Source organism: Neovison vison, chromosome 2 (assembly GCF_020171115.1).
Source record: "Neovison vison isolate M4711 chromosome 2, ASM_NN_V1, whole genome shotgun sequence".
Taxonomy (NCBI): Eukaryota; Metazoa; Chordata; class Mammalia; order Carnivora; family Mustelidae; genus Neogale; species Neogale vison.
The window spans coordinates 103,893,077-103,916,634 of NC_058092.1; the positions used below are offsets into that span (position 1 = coordinate 103,893,077).

At 37.7% G+C, this 23,558-nt stretch overlaps 1 protein-coding gene across 1 annotated transcript; it reads right to left on the reverse strand.

Annotated features, from left to right (window-relative positions):
* On the reverse strand, window positions 1-23,558 carry SEC22B (SEC22 homolog B, vesicle trafficking protein). Its single transcript, XM_044239025.1, has 5 exons — window positions 23,334-23,558; window positions 14,974-15,083; window positions 11,780-11,940; window positions 9,249-9,395; window positions 1-1,944 (listed from the first exon to the last, which is right to left on the reverse strand). The coding sequence occupies exons 1-5, from the start codon at window positions 23,406-23,408 to the stop codon at window positions 1,790-1,792; spliced, it is 648 nt and encodes a 215-aa protein (XP_044094960.1). The 5' UTR covers window positions 23,409-23,558; the 3' UTR covers window positions 1-1,789.

A 23,558-nucleotide genomic window follows, 5' to 3' on the forward strand; every position in this document is an offset into this window, starting at 1 on the left:
AACATTCTAGAAGTATTTATTTCATTGCTGGCCACTTGGTTGCTGCATGCAACTCTCAACAACGAGCTGCCACTCTCCACTCCTATAGAAGAACCAAATCCTATGGTACCACTAAGGTTTTCAGACTTTCAGGCTTTTATTACCAACATCATTACTCTAGGGACAAGCCTTGTAGGGACTTAAAAGCAATTATTCTCTATAAAAAGTAACCTCATATTTCATGCACATACTCCAATTGGCAGACGTAGGTCCAAATCGGAAAGAAAAAAAGTTATTCTAGTTCTGTAAATTTATCAGAAACAAAATAAGCCACTTCTTGCTTTGTTATTAAGGAAATAGATTTTTTTTTTCCTCTACCAGGAATCAAGACAGTAGCTTTGATGATCCATTAGTTATAAAATTGTTTACTCGTTAAAGTTCTCTCCAAAGATGTTAAGAAGTAAGAAGTTGGCTCATTTTCTTGCACAACTTAAAGAAATATTTGCAGTATATGTAAATTCTAGGTTATATTGTAGACCCTTGTGATAATTTAAAAGGTCTATTCTCCCCATTTAAAAAATTCTACCTCAGAAGGTAAAAGGAAATCCCCATCATCCCTGAGCAAAAAAGGGAAAAATCACAGGTACTTTTATTTGTTAATAGAAGCCACTTAAATGAGTTATCTACCTTTAGAACATTCTCAGAGAATTTACATAAACTGAAGTAGGTATGAGGTGTTCTCAGAGACTTTCTCAGATAAATGTATTTAGTAGTTTGAGTAGATGCTCTATAAAAATTTAAATCTAACTACACGGCTAAACATTTTCCATTTTGAAATTTGAGAATATCCTGAGAGGATGCCTATGGACATGAAACTACTGGGTGCAGAGGAATTTTTAAAATGTCAGCAGGAGGGAAAGAGAGTGGGGAAAACTACAGTGAAGAAAGAAAGAAGGGGCAGGACAAAACTGTAGTGACAGGCTGGGCCTTTCTTCCCATTAAGTCAGGGGACTCTGGCTATCTGTATGCTGTACTTAATCTTCTATTAATATAAACCGGATGCTGAAAGATAAAATTAAGAATGTCCCAAACTAAATTTAAGTCTTTTAAGGAGTAAATGACAGAAAACACTTTAGCTTCTTAATCAAGGAGTGCTATAATATAATTTCAAGGCATCTTAATATAATTCATTTAACCCTAAAGCAGTTGTGCAATAAGCAAAATGTCATAAAAGGAAAACAACAAAAGTTAACTTCCTATAGGGGCCAACAGACAAGATCTTTGTAGCACAGCAATTAACCTTCACAAAGCGGAGTCTTGTTTACAAGGCCATCAAAAACTGAAAATCACAAATGTCACCAACAAAAGGAATGTTGATTAGATAGAGGCATAAAACTTCCCAATGGGCTGCCTTCTCTGAAGGAATTTCAGCCTGTTGTTAGCACAGGTTGGCTAAGCAAGATATCACTGATGACTCCATTAGAGAAAGAAAATGCCCCACTCAGTGCTGTTTAAAAATGTAAAGACACTGGGAGGGAAAAAATAAAATAAAACAATCTACTGTTCCCTAATGTATACAGCCTAGCACCCAGAGAAAGCCTCTGCCCCCAAAAGAGGCTTTCTACAAAGGGGTAAGCTTCATCAAATGAGGTGTAACATTTCATTTTCAGGACATGTCTTTCCTTGCAAGGTCTTTAGAGGCAGAAGTTCCACTTGGAATTCTAATACACTTCTCTGCGAGCTCAGCTTCCTGAAAACATACACCTGCCGGGGTCTAAGTTCACCCTTGCCAGTGACTGCACTCATTACTTCACAGCCACCAGAATCGCACATACACTATTAACATGATGAAAAATACAGCGACTGCTGCAAGTTTGGCGTAAGTGGAACGCATGTTCAAGTACTTCGCATCCTGGCGGTATTTCTTGGACAGACTGGACAGATTGTTAGCCTTTGAATCCAATGCTGTCAAAGAGGAAAAAAGGAAAACAGTAATTAGTCCCTGAAGTATTCTGTCTAATGTATTAAGCATAAAAATAACTTAAATGAGTGGGACCATACTCAAACAACCATGAAGCTTAAATAGTTTTTATTTTAAGGGTTAGGGTGCATATACTGGTTAACCTATGACCCTGATGCACTGTAAAAACTACACTGCATTTTAAAGTTACCAGACTAAATTATGTTCAAATTCTTGAGATTGTACAGCGAGGTGGTTAAGAGTACTGGCTCTGGTCTTAGAGTCTTTGGTTCGAATCTCAGCTACACCCGCCATGGGACATTGGTCAATTCACTTAGTCTCTACTAAGATCCAGTTTCATCATCGATAAAATGAGGATAACAACACTAACTGTACCACAGGATTATAGGTACATGAGAATAGCTGTAAACTGAACATAATCCTTGGATATGATAAGCCTTTGAGAAGTGTTAGTTGATGATAAACATCTTCATCATTTTTTAATGGTCTAAATCATATTCTCTCATACCTTGAAAAATGATAATCCATGCAAGATAAGACTCAGGTAACCAGAAAATTCAATTAATCAGAAGCGGAGTATTGAGCTATATCTTAATGGTGGCTGCTACCAAATTCCCAAGATTCTCTACACGGTAAAAACTATTATGATGCTACTAGAAATTATATTTCAACAGACACAGGAAAGTTGTCTTTTAACTAAAATATAATCACAGGTGCTGGAAAACCACCAATACCTACTAAATTAAGCTTTTTAGAAACTTTTGCAAAGTTTTGTTTTTCACAAAGGACATTTATAATGTAACTGCCTTCTATAACTGTTACCTGAGCACTTAGAGAAGCAACGAGACTGGACTAAAATACATGACATATTTTAACAATACAAACAAATTCTCAGTGTGATATAAATGAATTCTGATCATTTTAGTTCTTTAAATTTTTGGAAAAAAACTATTTTGCAATATAAATTTGTTCTTCCTTAGGGAATACTTCTGGAATATCTGGAGTTGCTTAATAGAGACTGAGTTGATTGAGAAATGTGCTATTACTTAATGACAAAAGAATGATAGCCACTTCTAAATTAGCAATTTGTCCTGTAAGAAAAACACTTAGTCACATAAGAAAATTTAGGAGATGAGAAATAACCATGACAATGCTGTGGGGAATCTTTCCAGCCAGTCTACTAAAATGGACACTCCACTAGATAGAGGTTCTTAACTATTATGTCTACTGCTATATCCCCAGTGCCCAAAACAGAGTCTGGCAATAGTCAGTGATTTAGCAAATCAGCAGAACAATATTAAGTCATATGAAATAAACAATAGTTGGGAGAATTCCTTTACACAGGAACATTTAGAATACATGGTATCGTAAAGACAAAGCCACTGCTGGGAGAAGTCACTGAGCAAATATTTGTTACAGGCACCAAGGAAAGTGCCGAAAGATACAATGATGATCACAACATACAAGATCCCTCTATTTGGGGAACTTACAGTCTAATAGAATGACAGACCTAAATGAAAAAACAAAACCCACGGCTTAAAAGAAAGAGCTATTTTAGGCAGTAAAAATGGGCATAATTTTGTATTGCTGAAAGAACCCACAGGAGCTACTTAGGTCTTAAAAGCAAGGCAGGCTAGCTCTAAAACCAAAAATTAGAAAGAGGGGTGCCTGGGTGGTGCAGGTGGTTAGGTGTCCAACTTTTGATTTGACTCAGGTAGTGATCTCAGATCGTGACATTAAGCCCCATGTTGAGCTCCGTGGTCAGCAGGGAGTCTGCTTAAGACCCTCTCTCCCTGGGCAACCCATTCAGGTCCCCTCCCTCCTTGGAAGCCTTGTACTATCACTTTGCTCTTGCTCAATAAACCTTGCTCTGCTGCCCCCCATCCCCCAAAAGACTCCCTCTCCCCCCTCATCCCTGATCACTCTCTCTCTCTCCCTCTCTAAAATAAATAAATAAATCTTTAAAAAAAAATTAGAGGAGCACTTGGGAGGTGCAGATGGTTGGGCAACTAATTCTTGGTCTCAGCTCAGGTTGTGATCTCAGGGTCCTGGGGTCAAGCCCCCCAGTGGGGTCTGCACTCAATACAAAGTCCACTGGGGACTCTCTTCCCTCTCCCTCTGCCCCTCTCCATCACATGCCCTCTCTCTTCCTCTCTCAAATAAACAAATAAATCTTTTAAAAAATTAGAGAAAGAAGACATAAAAGATGGATTATTTTTTTAATTAAAAAATTTTTTTTTCAATTTATTTATTTTCAGAAAAACAGTATTCATTATTTTTTTCACCACACCCAGTGCTCCATGCAATCCGTGCCCTCTATAATACCCACCACCTGGTACCCCAACCTCCCACCCCCCTGCCACTTCAAACCCCTCAGATTGTTTTTCAGAGTCCATAGTCTCTCGTGGTTCACCTCCCCTTCCAATTTACCCCAACTCCCTTCTCCTCTCTAACACCCCTTGTCCTCCATGCTATTTGTTATGCTCCACAAATAAGTGAAACCATATGATAATTGACTCTCTCTGCTTGACTTATTTCACTCAGCATAATCTTTTCCAGTCCTGTCCATGTTGCTACAAAAGTTGGGTATTCATCCTTTCTGATGGAGGCATAATACTCCATAGTGTATATGGACCACATCTTCCTTATCCATTCGTCCATTGAAGGGCATCTTGGTTAAAAGATGGATTCTTATTATGAAGAAGTTAAAGAGGAAGAAAACATTTTTTGAGGTAGGCTAATCCTTTCACTATCCTTCAGGTATGCTCTGTTCAGATATGCTTTTTCTTCCTCCCTCTTAAAATACCACTCTTCACTTCTTCCTGGTCTATCAAAATTCAAGAAGTCTTCCCTGTTCACTTCACATCATCTACTTTCTGCTACATTTAACAGCTCTTGTTGTTTATATATCCATTTAAAACTATCACACACTGAAGATGGACAAGGATCTGCAGAAGCAAATGAATTCTGCCAGGCACTAGCAGTGTGACTAAAAGCAAGATACCTAACTTTTCTGAGACTGCTTCTTTATCTGTAAAACTGGTTTGATTCCACCCAATTCACAAGAGATTACTTTAAAGCATGAGTAAGATATATGTAAAGTCCCCCTGGGGTGCCTGGATGGCTCAGTCAAGCATCTGGCTCCTTGATTTCGGCTTGGATCATGATCTCCAGGTCATGGGATATGCCCCATGTCAGGCTCCGTGCTCAGTATAAAATCTGCTTGAGATTCTCTCTCTCTCTCCATCTATCCCTCCCCCAGCTCACACTTTCACTCTCTTTCTCTTTCAAATAAATAAAGAAAATCTTTAAAAAGATAAAGTCCCATGAGATGCCTGGGTGGCTCAGTCAAGCATTTGCTTTCACCTCAGGTCATGACCCCAGGGTCCTGGGATCGAGTCCCACGTCTCGTTCCTTGCTCAGCAGGGTTTGCTTCTCCCTGTGCCTGCCTCTGCCCCTGCTTGTGTTCTCTGTTCCCGACAAATAAATAAATAAAATATTTTTAAAAATAAAAATAAATAAATAAAATAATAAAGTCCCCCTACCATATTGCCTAACACAAAGGGTTCAACTGATGTCTCTTCCCTTATGCTACCTATAAATTACTTGGTGACAATGACAATGTTTCTTATCCTCCCAATCAGATGAAGTTATTAATATTAGAAACGTACAGGTGACCCTTAAACAAAATGGGTTTGAACTGTGCACATTCCACTTATACATAAATTTTTAAAAATAATTTTTTTATTAACATATAATGTATTATTAGCCCTAGGGGTACAGGTTTGTGAATCACCAGGTTTACACACTTCACGGCACTCACCAAAGCACATACCTTCCCCAATGTCTATAACCCAAACACGCTCTCCCTATACCCCCTACCTCCAGCAACCCTCAGTTTGTTTCTGTGAGATTAAGAGTCTCTTATTGTCTCCCTCCTGATCCCATCTTGTTTCATTTATTCCTTTCCTACCCTCTAAACCCCCCACGTTGCCTCTTAACTTCTATACATGAATATTTTTAAATCTTTTTTTTTTTTTAAGATTTCATTTATTTATTTGACAGACAGATCACAAGTAGGTAGAGAGGCAGGCTGAGAGAGAGAGAGAGGGAAGCAGGCTCCCTGCTGAGCAGAGAGCCTGATGCGGGGCTCGATCCTAGGACCCTGAGATCATGACCTGAGCCGAAGGCAGAGGCTTTAACCCACTGAGCCACCCAGGTGCCCCATACATGAATTTTTTTAATAGAATACTATAGATGTATTTTCTCTTATGATTTTAACAACATTTTCTTTTCTCTAACTTACTTGTAAGAATATAGTATATAATATGTGTAACATACAGAATAACATGTTAACTGGCTGTTTATGTTAAGGGGAGGGCTTCCAGTCAACAGTTGGCTATTAGCAGTTAAGTTTTTAGGAAGTCAAAAGTTCTATATAGAGTCCCTGACCCCCATGCTGTTCAAAGGTCAACTGTCTTCTTTTCCAATCAGCTAGCACTAGGAGAGAATCCTTTTACACTTTTGATAAACTGACCATATATACACTTTTGATATAAAGAAAAATTCCTGTTCTGGTCTATTTTATCCCAGGAAGAAACAGTAAGACTGTTATGAGGAAAATTTATAGACTCGTTCATCCAAAATTTGATGTTTAAAGAGTGTGAAGCTATTTGCTGGAACAACTGCTGACTACTACCATAAAGGTTACAATCTGCAGTTCATTATAAAGGAAAACGCATCTACCCACGAATAACATCACAAGGCTGAGTTCATGAAATACTCACTAAGGCAACGATTTGTGGTCATTACTGTGAGAGAAATAAATCAAGTATATGAAATAGATATGAAATACATACATATTACATTTAAAGAGTACATTAAACACTGAGGTAACATTTAAACATTAGGTAAATATACATGTATTTTAAGGCAAATTAGTTAAGTACACAGGTATACATACACGTGTACACACCCATATACGCTTAAAAAACTGTTACACAGCTAAGTGTCTTAAGAGTTTAAAGGACAAAAAAGATTAATGTGATGTGGGCTATCAGAATCAGGGAAGGCTTCTTGGAAGAGGTAGTCCTCATCTGGATCTTAGAAGAACAAGTCTGGGATGGTGAGGAAGCTCACTGGGCTGAGGCAGAACATTTGTGAATTAGAGAGCATGAAAGAAGTTTGCAATCTCCTTATCTTCCATTACAGAGAACAAAATGCCTTGCATACTATAAGCATGCAGTAAAAATGAAAAGTAAGTTGATCCACTGGCATTTTTCAAAGAGCTGGAGCAAACAATCCTAAAATTTGTATAGAACCAGGAGAGACCCCGAACTGCTAAGGAAATGTTGAAAAAGAAAAACAAAACTGGGGGCATCATGTTGCCTGATTTCAAGCTTTACTACAAAGTTGTGATCACCAAGACAGCATAGTACTGGCACAAAAACAGACACATAGACCAGTGGAACAGAGTAGAGAGCCCAGATAAGGACCCTCAACTTTATGGTCAAATAATCTTCAATAAAACAGAAAGAATATACAATGGACAAAAGACAGTCTCTACAATAAATGGTGTTGGGAAAACTGGACAGCTATGTGTAGAAGAACGAAACTTGACCATTCTCTTACACCACATCAAAGATAAACTTGAAATGGATAAAAGACCTCAACATGAGGCAGGAATCCATCAGAATCCTGGAGAACATAGGCAGTAACCTCTTCGACATTGGTCACGGCAACTTCTTTCAAGATATGTCTCCAAAGGCAAAGGAAACAAAGGCAAAAATGAATTTTGGGGACTTCATGAAGATCAAAACCTACTGCACAGCAAAGGAAACAGTCAACAAAACAAAGAGGAAACCCATGGAATGGGAAAATATATTCCGCAAATGACAGTACGGACAAAGGGCTGATATCCAAGATCTATAAAGAACTACTCAAACTCAACACACACAAAACAGACAATCAATGTTAAAAAATGGGCAGAAGATATGAACAGACACTTCTCCAAAGAAGACACAGAAATGGCTAACAGACACATGAAAAAATGTTCATCATCACTAGCCATCAGGGAGATTCAAATCAAAACCACATTGAGATATCACCTTACACCAGTTAGAATGGACAAAATTAACAAGACAGTAAACAACAAGTGCAGGGGAGGATGTGGAGAAAGGGAAAACCTCTTACACTGCTGGTGGGAATGCAAGTTGGTGCAGCCACTTTGGAAAACAGGGTGGAGATTCCTTAAGAAATTAAAAATAGAGCTTCCCTATAAACCTGCAATTGCACTATTGGGTATTTACCCCAAAGATACAAATGTAGTGAAAAGAAGGGTCAACTGTACCTCAATGTTCATAGCAGCAATGGCCATAGTAGCCAAACTGTGGAAAGAACCAAGATGCCCTTCAACGGATGAATGGATAAGGAAGATGTGGTCCATATACACTATGGAGTATTATGCCTCCATCAGAAAGGATGAATACCCAACTTTTGTATCGACATGGATGGGACTGGAAGAGATTATGCTGAGTGAAATAAGTCAAGCAGAGAGAGTCAATTATCATATGGTTTCACTTATTTGTGGAGCATAAGGAGGACATGGGGAGACGGAGAGGAGAAGGGAGTTGGGGAAAACTGGAGGGGGAGACGAATCATGAGAGACTGTGGACTCTGAGAAACAAACTGAGGGTTTTGAAGGGGAGGTAGGAGGTTGGGTGAGCCTGGTAGTGGGTATTACAGAGGGCACATATTGCATGGAGCACTGGATGTGGTGCATAAACAATGAATTCTGGAACACTGAAATTAAAAATAAATAAGTAAAAATTTAAAAAAAAGAAAAGAAACGAGACTAGAGACTAGATCTTATCTTGTAGTCACAGATGTTAAGTTTTTCAGCAGAGGAATGCATGGCATTTTATGACATTTGATTTGACAGCAACAAAGTCTCCCAAAGTGGCTAGGCAGGAAACCATTGCAATAAATCTTTGACAATTTCCTCTCATTCTTCTTTTATTTCCCTTAACTTATGTATTTCTGTAAATATTTAATGTTGTAAATATATTGGAAGCAGTGATTGCTTCTGATATGGAACGAGACCACCACACTGTTCCAACTCAATAAAAACTAATTATATTAGGGAAAAATATTATATTGGAAGTCTTATACTGTAATCTGTCTCTAAGAGGTGATTTCTTAATAGTGCTAGACAGAATCTGACAGCAAGAAAAAGTATCCCAAAATAAGCTATCCTTGCCTATAGGAGGACTCTTAATGCTTTACATACCTGAGAGTGCTTCTCCCCGTTGTAACACTTCTTCAATATTGGCCACCATGATCCTCTGCACATCTTGCAATTCAGTGTTGATAGAGCCTAGGTTTCTCCGAGCACGGCTGTCAATGTAGAGCTTCTTGGTTTTCTGAATGTAGGTGTCTAGAATATTGAAGAGAAGTGACCATGAACAACTTCGTCCATCAAAGTACTGTAGGGAATAGGAGGTTTTGAGTCTAGTCCTGGATCTGCAATTGTCCATGGCTAAGCAAGCTTTTGAGTGAGCATCAGAATCTGAGTTTTGATTTCTTCATTTATAAAATGCAGATAGATGACCAATCAAGAGAAATGTCCTCTGTACACCTTTAAATGAGAAGTATCTGCTCTCAAGATCTTAGAGAAATTAAGACCCACTGCAGTAAGCCTTTCCTGAAAGCAGAGATTTTCAAAACATGGTCCAAGGATCCTTAGGGTTTCACTACTTAATTCTTCACATTCCCTAAAAAGGATCCTGGCAATAATCTAGCATCACTACAGGTTAATATGGCAAGGGTTATTCTATCATCAAAAGGGAGAAAAACGCTGTCTTAAAATATTTTCTTTTTTTTTGCCCCAAACTCAGCACTATTAAAACTTTTTTTAATTTTTTATAAACATATACTTTTATCCCCAGGAGTACAGGTCTGTGAATCGCCAGGTTTACACACTTCACAGCACTCACCATAGCACATACCCTCCCCAATGTCCATAACCCCACCCCCCTTCTCCCAACTCCCCTCCCCCCAGCAACCCTCAGTTTGTTTTGTGAGATTGAGAGTCACTTATGGTTTGTCTCCCTCCCAATCCCATCTTGTTTCATTTATTCTTCTCCAGTATTTTCTTTAACATACATTTCTAGGGGTGCCTGGGTGGCTCAGTGGGTTAAGCCGCTGCCTTCGGCTCAGGTCATGATCTCAGGGTCCTGGGATCAAGTCCCGCATCGGGCTCTCTGCTCAGCAGGGAGCCTGCTTCCCTCTCTCTCTCTCTCTCTCTGCCTGCCTCTCCATCTACTTGTGATTTCTCTCTGTCAAATAAATAAATAAAATCTTAAAAAAAAAAAAACATACATTTCTAATTTCACTCTGTTCTTAAACTTCAGGTAAAGCAAAAATCCCACTACAAAACTGCAATCTTATTCATGGCTAGCCTATGTCTGTATTTCTCAAACATGTAAAAAGAAAAACTTATTATTAAAGACTTTATTTTCAACTTTGGGCAAAAATCCTAAGTTACATAAGCTGGATACCTCTCATTTGCCTCCTTAGACCTCTCCACCTTTCTGCACCAAGCTTTTGCCTCAGAAAGCTGACCTGCACGGACCACATCGTGGGCTCCTTGGCCTGGTACTTCTGGTTAGGTTCAGCCAATGGGGGAATCCCAAGGCTGAGACATGAGAGCAGATAGTGACATTAGGGTATTTATTCCCAACCTCTCCCTGAGAAGTCACCCTGGCAGTATCCCTCCAACCAGATGTTACTGCTCCTCTCAAGTTGGCCTTCTCTATAAATTTTTTCCTTCAAAGTTCCAAAAACTGTTACTTTCTCTTATCCCTTCAAGCGTAGGGATAAAAACAATTACTGATTACTGATCTCAGGTTACTGTACTTTGTGGTTCGCCTATAACCCATTCATCTTTGTATTCAATCCTTTAAGCTAATTTGAGTGTACCAACTATTTCCTATGTGACCTTGATACACTATTCTTATTTTTTTCCTTGGGTTTACTGGACCCTATCTTCAAAACAAAATTTGAAAAACCAGACATTATAAAAATTAGCACTTGGAGAGTTTGTAGTTATGAAACACCGGAATGTTTTGCTAAATTTTCTTTATTTCTAAAAGTAAGATAACCATTTATCTAGCAAATTGGTAACACTCCAGAAATTCAGAAACAGTAAAACCAATTTCTGTTTTACCTAAAAATACCAATAATTTAGTCTAATCATACTTATTCTCACTTACACTTCTTAGGGTACTCAAGACATTTCCTTTCATTTATTGCCATCAGATATTTAACTGGTGATGAATCTTTCTGTAATTATTTTACATGGACATCCACACTCACTATTTCTGCATGTAATAAATGTTATCTCTCCCCAGCACCATACCTTTTCCAGCTATTTTTTTTCTTTTTAACTAGAGGATCTTCTTTCTGATTTCCAAGTTTTGATTTCCAGGAAATGAACCTTATTGGGGGCAGGGAGAACTCAGCTACTATATACCAGTCAGTAGATCTTTGGACCCAGTTCTGATGATGAATCAAACCAAATCACAAAAAAGGCCAAAGGGCAACAAGTTCTAAGAAAAAGTTCAAAAGACCAGAGAAAACTACTGAGAAGAAGTCTCATTCATTCAAAAGGACAAAAAGAGATGGAATAGAAAAGACAGAATTCAAACCTTCAGTAAGTAAACATCAGAAAAAAATGCGTCAGAATTATTATCAATGTAACAAACAGCTTCTCCATATTGTTTGCTCTCTTGATATAGAGATGAAGAGCAAAAAACTTACCAAACTCAATAAAGGAATAGGGCCTAGACACAGTGGGCACCTTCTTCCCATGCTGTTCATCAAACTCTGAGTGCAAATCTTCTAGGTAGGCAAAAGCCAATTTCTTAGGGAAGGCAGCTTCACACAAAACCAAATAACAAACTCCCTGCTCAATAATGTAGCTGGAGAGACAAAAAATACAAAAAAACAAACAAGTTGTCTATAGAATAACAATACATCCAACAACTTGAAGCAGACTCTCAGTGCCTTACAAACTTTTGAAAATATTCTAGCCTAAGCCCTTTGAGGCTAGCTAAATCAGAAAATCAATTTCAAACCACAAATCCTTGGAATCAAGTATCAAACATCATCTTAATATTAGAATCATATTCCAAAAAGGAATATTTAAATGTTTATTATTATATAATTCAGCAAAAATATTTTAATACCTAAGACTTTTTCTTAAAAACTCAGAGTTGTGACTCCATCTACCTTTTGATTATGAATAAAAAGGAGTATACACATATTTAAACTCCTTCCAGTTTTAAGAACAATGGACTGGAAATTTTGGTGGATACTTAGAAGTTGGAAGTTAGGGGCACCTGGGTGGCTCGGTGGGTTAAAGCCTCTGCCTTTGACTCAGGTCATGATCCCAGGGTCCTGGGATCGAGAGCCCCACATCAGGCTCTCTGCTCAGCGGGGAGCCTGCTTCCTCCTCTCTCTCTCTGCCTGCCTCTCTGCCTACTTGTGATCTGTCAAATAAATAAATAAATAAATACATCTTTTAAAAAAAAAAAAGTTGGAAATTAATGCCACAGTGTTTACTGGATACAGATAATGACCTTACAACAAACAATATTCCCTAATTCCCAGGATAGAACTCTGTATAAACTATCCAGTATCAGAAACTACTCAGTAACAGAAGTGACTTCCTCTTAGCTCCTTGGCACTCTGGAAGGAGCTATGTGTCTATATGACTACATGTCTGGAGATCTCTTGGAAGAGGTTAGGTCACTCAGTGATTTCAAATGTCTTTCCAGCCACAGTACTCTTTATTTCAGCAATAATTATATTCAGGGGACCAAGTACATTAAATAAAATCAGAAGGTCATTAGTTTAAGTAGGAGTATAAGGGCATAAAGTATTATATATACCCCTATCCCTACTCTTACTATGTGGCTCCTAATGCATCCTGGGACTCCACAGAGCAGTTTACAGTGTATCATATAATCTCTCAGGCCCCTTAAAATGATGATGATGATGCTGCTGCTGCTGCTGCTGCTGTTCTCTCTCCTGCTTGGGCATCTGAATCAACTGCTCTCCTTGCCTTCAATCTAGACCATCTTCTAAAGTACCAGTTTTATTCCTGGGGCACGTGGGTGGCCCAGTCATTAAGAAGAGTCTGCCTTCGATTTAGATCATGATCCCAGGATCCTGGGATCGAGCCCTGCAAGGAGCTCCCTGCTCAGCAGGGGAATCTGCTTCTCTCTCTCCCATTCCCCGTTATGTTCTTTCTTTCACTGTATCTTTCTCTGTCAAATAAATAAATAAAATCTTTAAAAAAATAAACTATCAATTTTATTCCAAAAGAGTAAATATGACCTATTACTCTGCTTAAAAACACTCAGGATTCCCTAACACCTACAAAATAAAATCATACTCTTTGATATAGTACTTGTGGCTCCAAAACAGGTATGGACTGGTCTCCAAACTTGGGTTCTTTTACATCCTCATGGACTTCTGCTTATATATAAATATATATTTCGAATTGTAATACCCTTTTATGTACCTGGAAAAACCTTGTTCATTTTCATATGCTCGATTCTACTATAATTTTTTCCATGAAATTTCTCTGTATTCTCCTTCTATCCCCTTTCCTCAAAACTTACTCCCTAAAAATGTGAATTTCTTTCTAGTTCAAAAGCATTTCATTTATAACTGAATTACAGCACTTCTTGCCCTATGGTATCATAGTTTAGTTGTCTGCACATATGTTTCTCTCTGCTAATAAGATAAGCTCATAAAAGCTATGGACATCAAAGGCAGAACTTAACATGTGGTCTGTCAAAGGATAATCTTTAATAAATAGCTCTTAGATGGAAATTATGGATGAGATTATAAAGTTACTAAAGGAACCATATAGAAGAAAATGTTCTTAACCCATGGTAGAGATAAAAATGCTATATATATTTAAAAAAATGCTATATATAATTAGGCCCCTATATTTATTTTTTTGATGTTGAAAACTGGATTTGTGGAAAGTATTTCATATACTACACAAATTAATAGCTTATAAAACTTAACATCCAGGCAAACCTTTGGAGTCCCCAGCCTCTTTGGGAGCTTTGTACTCTATCATTCAATGAACTTTACTTTCATTCAATAAACCTGGCTTTGCTGCCCACCAAAAAATAAAATACATAAAATGTAAAACACACACAAAAAAACCCCACAAAACTTAATATCTACTACTTTCTTAACCAATAAACCAGGGTTTGTTTTCATTTTGGTTTTGTATACTTGTTTGTTTCTAATGGGTGGAGATCTTTTTTTTCCCTTTCAAGTTAAACAGCAGGTCCCTCCCAGATCTCTATTGTCTTAGCTTCTGAGTTCCTAAAATAGCAAGGATTACTTAGCTAATCCTATTTTATTTTCCTTTAATCTTCTTGTCCTCTTTTAAAAAAATCTTTCCTGTTTTATCACCCTTAAACTTGACATGTATTAAACATTTAATACCAATTATTTGTAGATAATGTGAAATTCAATAAAGTCCTTTTGATCCCCCTTTTGGCTATATGCACTGCCTATATAACCATCGACTGAGATGCTCTTAAATTACCCTCACAAAACTAGGACCATGTTCCCTATTTTTATAGAGGTAACGGAGCCTAGAGAAGTATGTGACTTGTTCAAGGTTGTGTTGTTAGTAAATGTTGGCTTTAAGAAGCTCCTAAAGCAAAAAATTATCTTTTATTACATGATGGGTACAGCACTCATTAAACACAGGATAACAGTTCATTTATTGTATGCAAATTTAATAAACAAACCAAGATCTCTGTCTTGCAGAACTGGAGCCAGGGAAGCTGCTTCTATGAAAAGAAAGTATTTTTAAAATTTTCTTTACTTTTAAATAATTATTACCATTCTTATCAGGTGTACTTATATCTACTATATCTCATACTTAAATGATCACAAAGAAATGGGATTATACTCACTGGAAAGTCATGGCACCGGCTTCCAAAGTACATCTAGTAGGGGACTGTTCATTCAACTTGCGAAAGAGTTGCTTAGCCTGACTCTGATACTGTTGAAGATCCCGGCCAGACTGAAAGAAGACATCTTCATTTAAGAATTTTCCACACACAAAAAACGCCAAAACAATTAGTCAGCAGCATCATACTATGAGGACACTATGTAAATAAGGTCTTTAACTAAAGGTTAATAAGATTCATTTTTAGCAAAAGAAAAATGGTCGAATATTAGAGCAAAAAGGAAGACCAAACCCCCTAGTTGTTCAAGAAAATCACACTATTTGCCAAGAAGCAAACTGTACTTCTCGACTGTCTTTAAGGCACTCTTAACTTTCAATCAAGTGTTTTTTCCACTATTAGGTCAGTGGTCTCCTCCTAACTCATTTCATTTGCACACTTACTGGCACATAACTGGACGACATTTTCTATACCTGGGAAAGTCCTAGGAAAAACAGACATATGAATCTCATTTTTACTTGGAATATCAAGCAAAATCTTCCACAAAGTGTTACAGTATTGAACATTTAAGTAAAACTAAATGTATGCACCCGTAACTGCTAATTACTAGAAACACTATAATGCAACTGGGTAAAAATGAGCAAGAGTAAGGACCGAGAATGAAAAGTCAAATATTCTTTACTGAATAAATCTATTTGGTTTCTGAGTTTGGATAGCAAGGGACATATGTATACAAAATGAAAGTAACAATATTCAGATGATAGAATTACAGGCAGTATTTTCTTGAACAATTTTTAAATAGTTTAATAATTAAAAAAAAAAAAAAAGGAAAAGAGCCTAATGAGGAAAATAGTAGTATCATCTCAAAAGGAGAACATCATACTTCACTAACCAATTAGTTCCAAACAGGAAAGAAGGAAATGGAAAACAAATATACATTATTTATGCATCCACATACAGCATGGGGGGGGTGGGAGGGGACTTTTGCCATTTAATAGAAAGGAATTATTTTATTTTAGATTTATTTTGAACACTAGAATACAGTATCTCCTTGAGAGATGTTTAATAACTAAATGTTTACCTTAAAAAAGCATTTATTTGAGGTTCTTCCTCAAAAGATCTGTGGATTGGATCTGAGGTCTAACTTTTAGAAAATACAAAGTGAAACCCAGAAATTCTAGATAGTGAACCACTCAGTTAAGAATAAAAACAAGGAAGCGATGATAAAATTATCAAAGCGGCAGATAAGCAAACGTACAAGTAGCGGGTTCTAAACTATATTTAAAATGAGGGCATCTGGGCAGGTCAGTCGTTAAGTGTCTACCTTCAGCTCAGGTCATGATCCCAGGGTCCTGAGACAGAGCCTGCATCCAGCTCCCTGCTCAGCAGGGAGTCTGCCTCTCCCCCTCACTCATGCTCTCTGCCTCCCCATAGTGCTCTCTCGTGCACGCTCTCTCTCAAATAAATAAATAAAATCTAAAATAAAATAAAATAAAATAATGAACTGGAAATTTCAGTATGAATAAAGAAGTAAATAAGCATGAAGTGAACCAGAAGAGTTAGGCAGACACCACTAGAAGTTATCTATTTGTAGATTTATCTTGTTTAGTACTGCCTCTATGGCAATGGTTTGTTATAATACTCTTCACTTGATGAGGCACCTGGGTGGCTCAGTGGGTTAAAGCCTCTGGCTCCGGCCCAGGTCATGATCCCAGGGTCCTGGGATCGAGCCCCGCGCCAGGGTCTCTGCTCAGCATGGAGCCTGCTTCCTCGTCTCTTTCTGCTTGCCTCTCTGCCTACCTGTGATCTCTGTCTGTCAAATAAATAAATAAATAAAATCTTTTTAAAAAAAGATACTCTTCACTTGAGAAATATTTCTATATTAACATATATATGTACATACGTGTATATTTACATATTAACAATAATTAACATTATAATCAATATTAATGTTATTATATTAACCTGTATTGCATGTACTTTTTTTCCATGACTGGTCAGCTAGTAAAGGAGAGTGAATACTATCACATGCTTTGAACTAGTGAATATCCACATTCCTAAATTTGAATGGTACTAGCCAATTTGCTTGCTTCACCAAGCCATTATATATGTGGCGTTTGGAAGAGATCTGACCCTACATTAGACAGAAAGGGATGCAAATAAAGTTGGAAATATTACTAAAGTGCCATGAAATAATATCAAAATTGATCGATGATTTTCCAACCTTGGCTTTACGCTAAAATCACCTGTGTTGTACAAAAACTACTCAAGCCCTATCTTCCCCTATCCCAAACCAATTAAATCAGTATTGCAGAGGTGAAACTCAGAAATTGGTATTTTATTTTTTTTAAAAGATTTTATTTATTTGACAGAGAGAGACCGTGAGAGAGGGAACATAAGCAGGGGCAGTGAGAGAGGGAGAGAGAGAAGTAGTCTTCCCGCTGAGCAGGGAGCCCAATGTGGGGGCTCGATCCCAGGACCCTGAGATCATGACCTGAGCTGAAGGCAGACGCTTAACGAGTGCCCCAGAAATTGGTATTTTAAAATAGCCACAACCGCGGGCACCTGGGTGGCTCAGTCAATTCAGCGTCTGCCTTTGGGTCGGGTTATGATCCCAGAGTCCTGGGATCAAGCCCTACACGGGGCTTGCTGCTCAGCGGGGAGCCTGTTTCTCCCTCTTCCACTACCCCTGCTTGTACTCTCTATCTAATAAATAAATAAAAGATGTTTAAAAAAAAAAAAAACAAACAACCGCAACCACAGAGGTTAAGTAAAACTCTTTTTTGACAGCTAAAGGCAGGTGAGCACATTAAAGGAACGAGTTGAAGAAATAAATGGGAAAAAAAAACTGTCAAAGACTGGTACAAATCCTTTGACTTTATAAGAAGTAAACACTACTGCAACCTAAGAGAAAAGAAACTAATAACTGTATGGACTACAAGAAGCTATGTACAAAAGCAAGCTACAGTTTCAGGGACTTTCAATGAACAAAGCAGTGATTGCCAATGCACAACACTAAGATTAGAGAGATTATGGCATGCCAGCCAACATTTTACAGTACTGGTTCCATTTGCATCACCATCGCCGAGAATGCAATGCTGGCACAATCTTTCTGATGGTCATTTTTGTGATATGTATTAGAAATTATAAAATTTTGTGTATTGTTTTATCTAACAATTCTGTATTTGAAAATATATGTACATACCATATCTTAAAAAAATAACTACAGATGCATATAAAAATAAAAACTGTTCAGTTATAGGATAGGAAATTGGTTAAATAACATCTGGTATCTTTATATATAGGAATGCTATACAGCCATTAAAATGTTGTATAATATATAATGATATGAGAAGATATTCACTACAAACTAAGTGAAAAAAATAGGTGAAAGTCTTACAGTATTACCCATTATTTAATTTTATTCACATACACAAAGATTAAGATTATACATTAAAATGGGTACAATTTAAGTAGGGGTTTTAGTAATAATCACCATTAAAGATTTTGGTCCTTTTGTTTATACATATTTACTGAATTATCTACAATAAGCACAGACAAGCTTTGTAATGGGGAATTATTCATTTGCCCATTCCTGTTTATTGCATATTTGTACCCACAAATATGTACAGTTCCAATGTGAACTTTCAGAAAGGCAAAATGAAACCAGGAAAGATTTTTCAGAAATAGGCAAATTAATAAAATTAAATGACAGCACTCACTTTCTGCCAAACACTGTTCTGAACACTTTACATAATTTAACTTAAATAATCTTTACAGCTATGTATGAGGTGATTTAAACTACTATGCCCATTTTCTGCATATGAAGTAAAACTTGCTCAAGGAGTAGGAGCCAATAAGGGGAGGGGCAAGAACTTGAACTCAGATAGTCTAGTTCTAGAGTCCCTGTTCCTAAGCATGCTATACCACCTCTACAATTAATATTGCTTTGGTGATAACAGATTCACCTTCTGGGTGATCTTACTATTTGATATTAAATCTACTTCACAGGAAATGCTCAAGAAACTGTGGCAGCTCTGATCTAGATCTCACAAAACAACATATTCACTACTGTACAGACAGACCCTGAGTTTGCTTTTAAGATTAAAGTCACAAAGGGCCCATAGTCACTAGACTACCGAAAAACAGTTAGATTAGATATTCTCATTCTGTTTTCCATTTCATCTAGAACAACTTGATGAGCCTTGTATAAAGTATAATGGAAAGATTTGTTAGATCCAATAATGAATTGGATGTGAATGTCTGGACAAATCCTGAAACTAATTCGAGGTCATCCAATAGCATATTTAGATTTGGTTCCATATATAATATAAAAGGTACAGGGTAGAAATATACCATACAACTATAATACTTATTGCTATCACCTAGGTCTGGTGAACAATTAATTATATCAAATGCCACCTTTTGTCTTTACAAGAATGTTTAGCTAAGCTCTTATCATTTTTAAATTCCTATTGAACTCAGCTGGTCAAAGGCCAGAAGCACCAAGAACCAACCATTTTCCTCTAAAAGCAATTACAGTAAGATGACTAATGAACCTCAGTAATTGGGGTGTGTGTGGCAGTTTAAATGTACAACAGACTATCTGCTTTTTTGATGCTCCCTGTTGAATACTTGGTTAGATAAACTCCTTCTTCAAGTCTCCAGAACTGGGGCAAATTGAAAGAAAAGGGAACAGCCTTCGTTTTGAGGTAGAGCAGAAAGGTAGATGAAGAAACAAACATCAAAAAAGGAGAAACATACTAGAAAGGTACAAGAAAGGAAACAATACCAGAATCTAGATTTAAAAAGTTCATTTCTCTACCACCCCACCTGACTAAGCAGCTAAGCAAAGGAAACAGTGCATGAGATACTCTGCCTAAATTATTTTTTAAATTTGAATCTCTATTGTATTATTGTTGAATAATACATTATTCAATATATAATAACAATAACAATAATAATATTGTTGAATAATATTGAATAAATGTTCAACTCCAGTAAAAAGGCAGTTTGTACAGAACTAGCATCTACTAACCACCTAACATAGGATATCAGTGATCAGTATAAATAATTGAAAAAGTGCACTGAATTATCTGGACTGAACAAAATTAAGGTACTTAACTATAAAACTATTTGGCTGAAATATCCATTTCTTAAAAAGTTATTTCTGGACTCCTAAGAAGTAAATATATGATTTAAAATGTTTTTTGTTTGCTTGTCTGTTTTCAGAACAAGGCAGTAAAGTGTACCAGTTATGCACTAAGACTCTACTCTAGAGTCAGACAGTTACTGATGAAAAATCAGTGGTTCTTAACCATGGGTGCTTCTGCCAACTGCACCTGGCAATGTCTGAGAGTATTATACAACGGGAAGGTGGTGGTGATGGTAGTGCTACTGCCAATGAAGATGTAGAGGCCAGGGGTATTAGCAGACCCCCTACAATGCAGAAGACCGTTTCCCACAACAAAGAATCATCTGATCTGAAATATCAACAATGCAGACACTAAGAAACTGATGAAAAATACCATTATGCTATTTATTAGCTACCTGACTCCTACAAAAAAACCTCTCATCTCTAAGTTGGGAGATTCCTATCTATAAATGGAATAATAAACATACTAACTATCCTAATATGATTGGTATGAAGACTGAATGAAATCGTATCCCTGACAGGCTTTAGCACAATGCTTGGCACTTAGTAGGTATTCTATAAATATTCTGTATACTATTATCATAATAAAAAAGAATCTAGGATTCATATTTTTATAGATATTAAAAGTTTAGGAAAGACTCTACTATCCAAAGACCAAATACCTTTTTTTTTTTTTTTAAAGATTTTATTTACTCATGAGAGACAGAGAGAGAAGAAGAGGCAGAGGGAGAAGCAGGCTCCCCACAGATCAGGGAGCCCGATGCAGGACTTGACCCTAGGACCCCAAGACCATGACCTGAGACGAAGGCAGATACTTAACCAACTGAGCCACCAGGAGCCCTCAAAGTCCAAATTCCTAATGGAAATAATTATGGAACTGCCATCACAAAAATATTTTTGTGGAAAACTTCTTTCCTTGTCAATTAAACAGAGTAACCCATCTTGATAAACCAACAACTATTCTGGAATTAAATTAAGAAACACACAATAGGGGTGCCTGGGTGGCTCAATCAGATGAGTGACCGACTCTTGATTCTAGTTCTTGATTCTGGCTGGGGCAGTGACCTCGGGTTGTGGGATGGAGCCCCAAGCCCGATGCAGAGGTGGCTTGGGATTCTCTCCCTCTGGCCCTTCCCCGACTTGTGAGTGCACCCCAAAGCACTAATATATAAAATCCTTAAACACACAAACACACACACACACAATATCTCAATTATTTTTTTCAGTAAAGTACCAGGCAGAGAATAAGGAACTACTAATATCAAATAGCCTTTCCATTCACTGCATTCCTTGCCCACATTGAAATTCAATGCAATAAACCGACCAGACTTCTCCCTGGGAAAACCCTTTCTCAAACTATGTACATATCCTTCAACAAGAATTTTCCCGCACTATCTCCCTTGTCAAGTCATATTCCTACATTTATTTTAATAATTCCACTCCTTCTGTAGAGTGGTCCTAGAAAATTCCTAACAGATTGTGAGAAAAGTATTTCACAATTGAAAATTAAGGGCACACTAGAATGATTAGACTTTGTTTTGTCCAATGAATAGAAAATATTTCACTTAGCATGACCTGCAACTTCATGATCAGTATCACTATTCTCCTACCTGTGAAAATAAACAGATTTCCAAGTCAAACCTAAAAGAGGTATATAATGGGGTACCTGAGTGGCTTAGTGGGTTAAGCCTCTGCCTTCAGCTCAGGTCATGATCTCAGGGGCCTGGGATTGAGCGCTGGCTCAATCCACATTAGGCTCTCTGCTCAGCAGGGAGCCTGCTTCCCGCTCCCCCACTCCCTGCTCCCGCCTGCTGCTCTGCCTACTTGTGATCTGTCAAATGAATAAAGAAAATCTTTAAAATAAATAAATAAATAAAAATAAAAAGGCGTATAACCAAATAGAAGCTTTCCTTATTACTAGACAATACTGTCATTTATTTTGGGAGGACTTCTGGTCTCCCAAAACCAAACAGATACCTTTTCTGTAAGGTAAAGGAGTGAGGTAAAAGTGCCTTTGAACTTTACCTTTCTGTAAGTAAAACAGCCACAGAGCCTTCTTCCTCTTCCATAGTAGTGAAGATGCATTAGTTTTCTGGGTTTCCCATTAACTATAAACTCCATGAAAGTAGGGACTGTGTCCTCTAACCTCCTGTATTATCACCACGCTTGACACAATTTATGTGTTTAATTTTTTTAACAATGTATGAATGAAAAGCCTAAGAAGAGATATGTACAAAATAATTTTTTCTAGAACTCACTTTTTTTAGGCTTAAGTTTGGTTTTGTTTTTTAACTACTTAGGGTGAATGAGAAAGTGAATGAAAATTGTACACTTGAAATAAGTTACATAATTTTCATTCTCAGCCTCCCTTCTTCAGAGACTGCCCAACCTTGTTCCAGAAACCAGTCTCACACAAGAAATTTCCCTTGTGATTGTAAGGCACAACGCAGCTTCTTTTCAAGATATCTGGGGTGGTGGTTGTTTTTTTCATCAATTCAATCCACTTTTGAGCACCTGTGCTAGCATAAAACTGCTGTTGTAAAAGCTATGAGAAACACAAAGATGATTAAGATCTGTCTACTGCCTCCTAGGAAATTCAAATTATTGAAAGACAAAGGAAAAGAGTAAAATAAAAAGTACAAGGCATTACAGGAATAGAACACAGGAGTTATAATTTCAACAGTAGAAATTTAGCAAGGCTTATTGGAGGAGGTGGGAATTGGGCATAACCTTGAAAGCACTGTACTGAACTTCAAACAGGTGTCTACATGTGGCAATATTCTCTCACCCACTTTCAAAAGATGTCATCAAGATAGGTCAAGGATCAAGTGCCACAGAAGAGCTTGAAGCACTTTGGAGCTGATTTTTCCCAGGACCTGTCAGCCTTAAGAGCAGCAGAAAATTAGAAACCCCGAATTTCAACAAAGTCTCTTAAGAGTTACCCACAGTGATTGTTACCACTGGGTGATCACAATCGACCGAAACCATCCCTACACGGGCGCGTCTTTCTGTAGAGAAACAGGTAAAACAAAAATAAACAACCTCCGTCAGGAAAGATTTCTTTTCACAAGTCGTCCCTCCACTGCCAAAGGATAAAAGAGCAATTCAGAGGGGTCGAGGGTGCAAGAGTCTCCTGGGTTCCAAGAAGAAATCCGGTACTGACAGAAGAGCTCCGGCAGCGACTTGGGGTCGCGGGGATCTCTGCGCTCACCTGTTCGTCCTCCTGCATCGAAGCGGCCAGCGGGAGTCCGTCCGCCACACGGGCGATCATCGTTAGCAACACCATCTTCACAGGCTACAGGGACCCAACACTGGCCGGGGTGGCCGGAGACGTTCTCCCGACTTCCTCTGCCGCGACAACAGTTATACCTCTAGCTCACTAGCCGAAGACCCAGCCGCCTGCGTCTGCGCTTCCCGCTGAGGTGGCCGGAAACTA

Excerpts from the sequence above, each read along its gene's own strand:
- SEC22B (XM_044239025.1), bottom strand. The coding sequence starts at position 23,408 with ATGGTGTTGCTAACGATGATCGCCCGTGTGGCGGACGGACTCCCGCTG. Across the intron at positions 15,084-23,333 it reads CGATGCAGGAGGACGAACAG|TCTGGCCGGGATCTTCAACA; the intron begins GTGAGCGCAGAG and ends GTCTTCTTTCAG. Across the intron at positions 1,945-9,248 it reads ACGGGGAGAAGCACTCTCAG|CATTGGATTCAAAGGCTAAC; the intron begins GTATGTAAAGCA and ends CCTCTTTGACAG.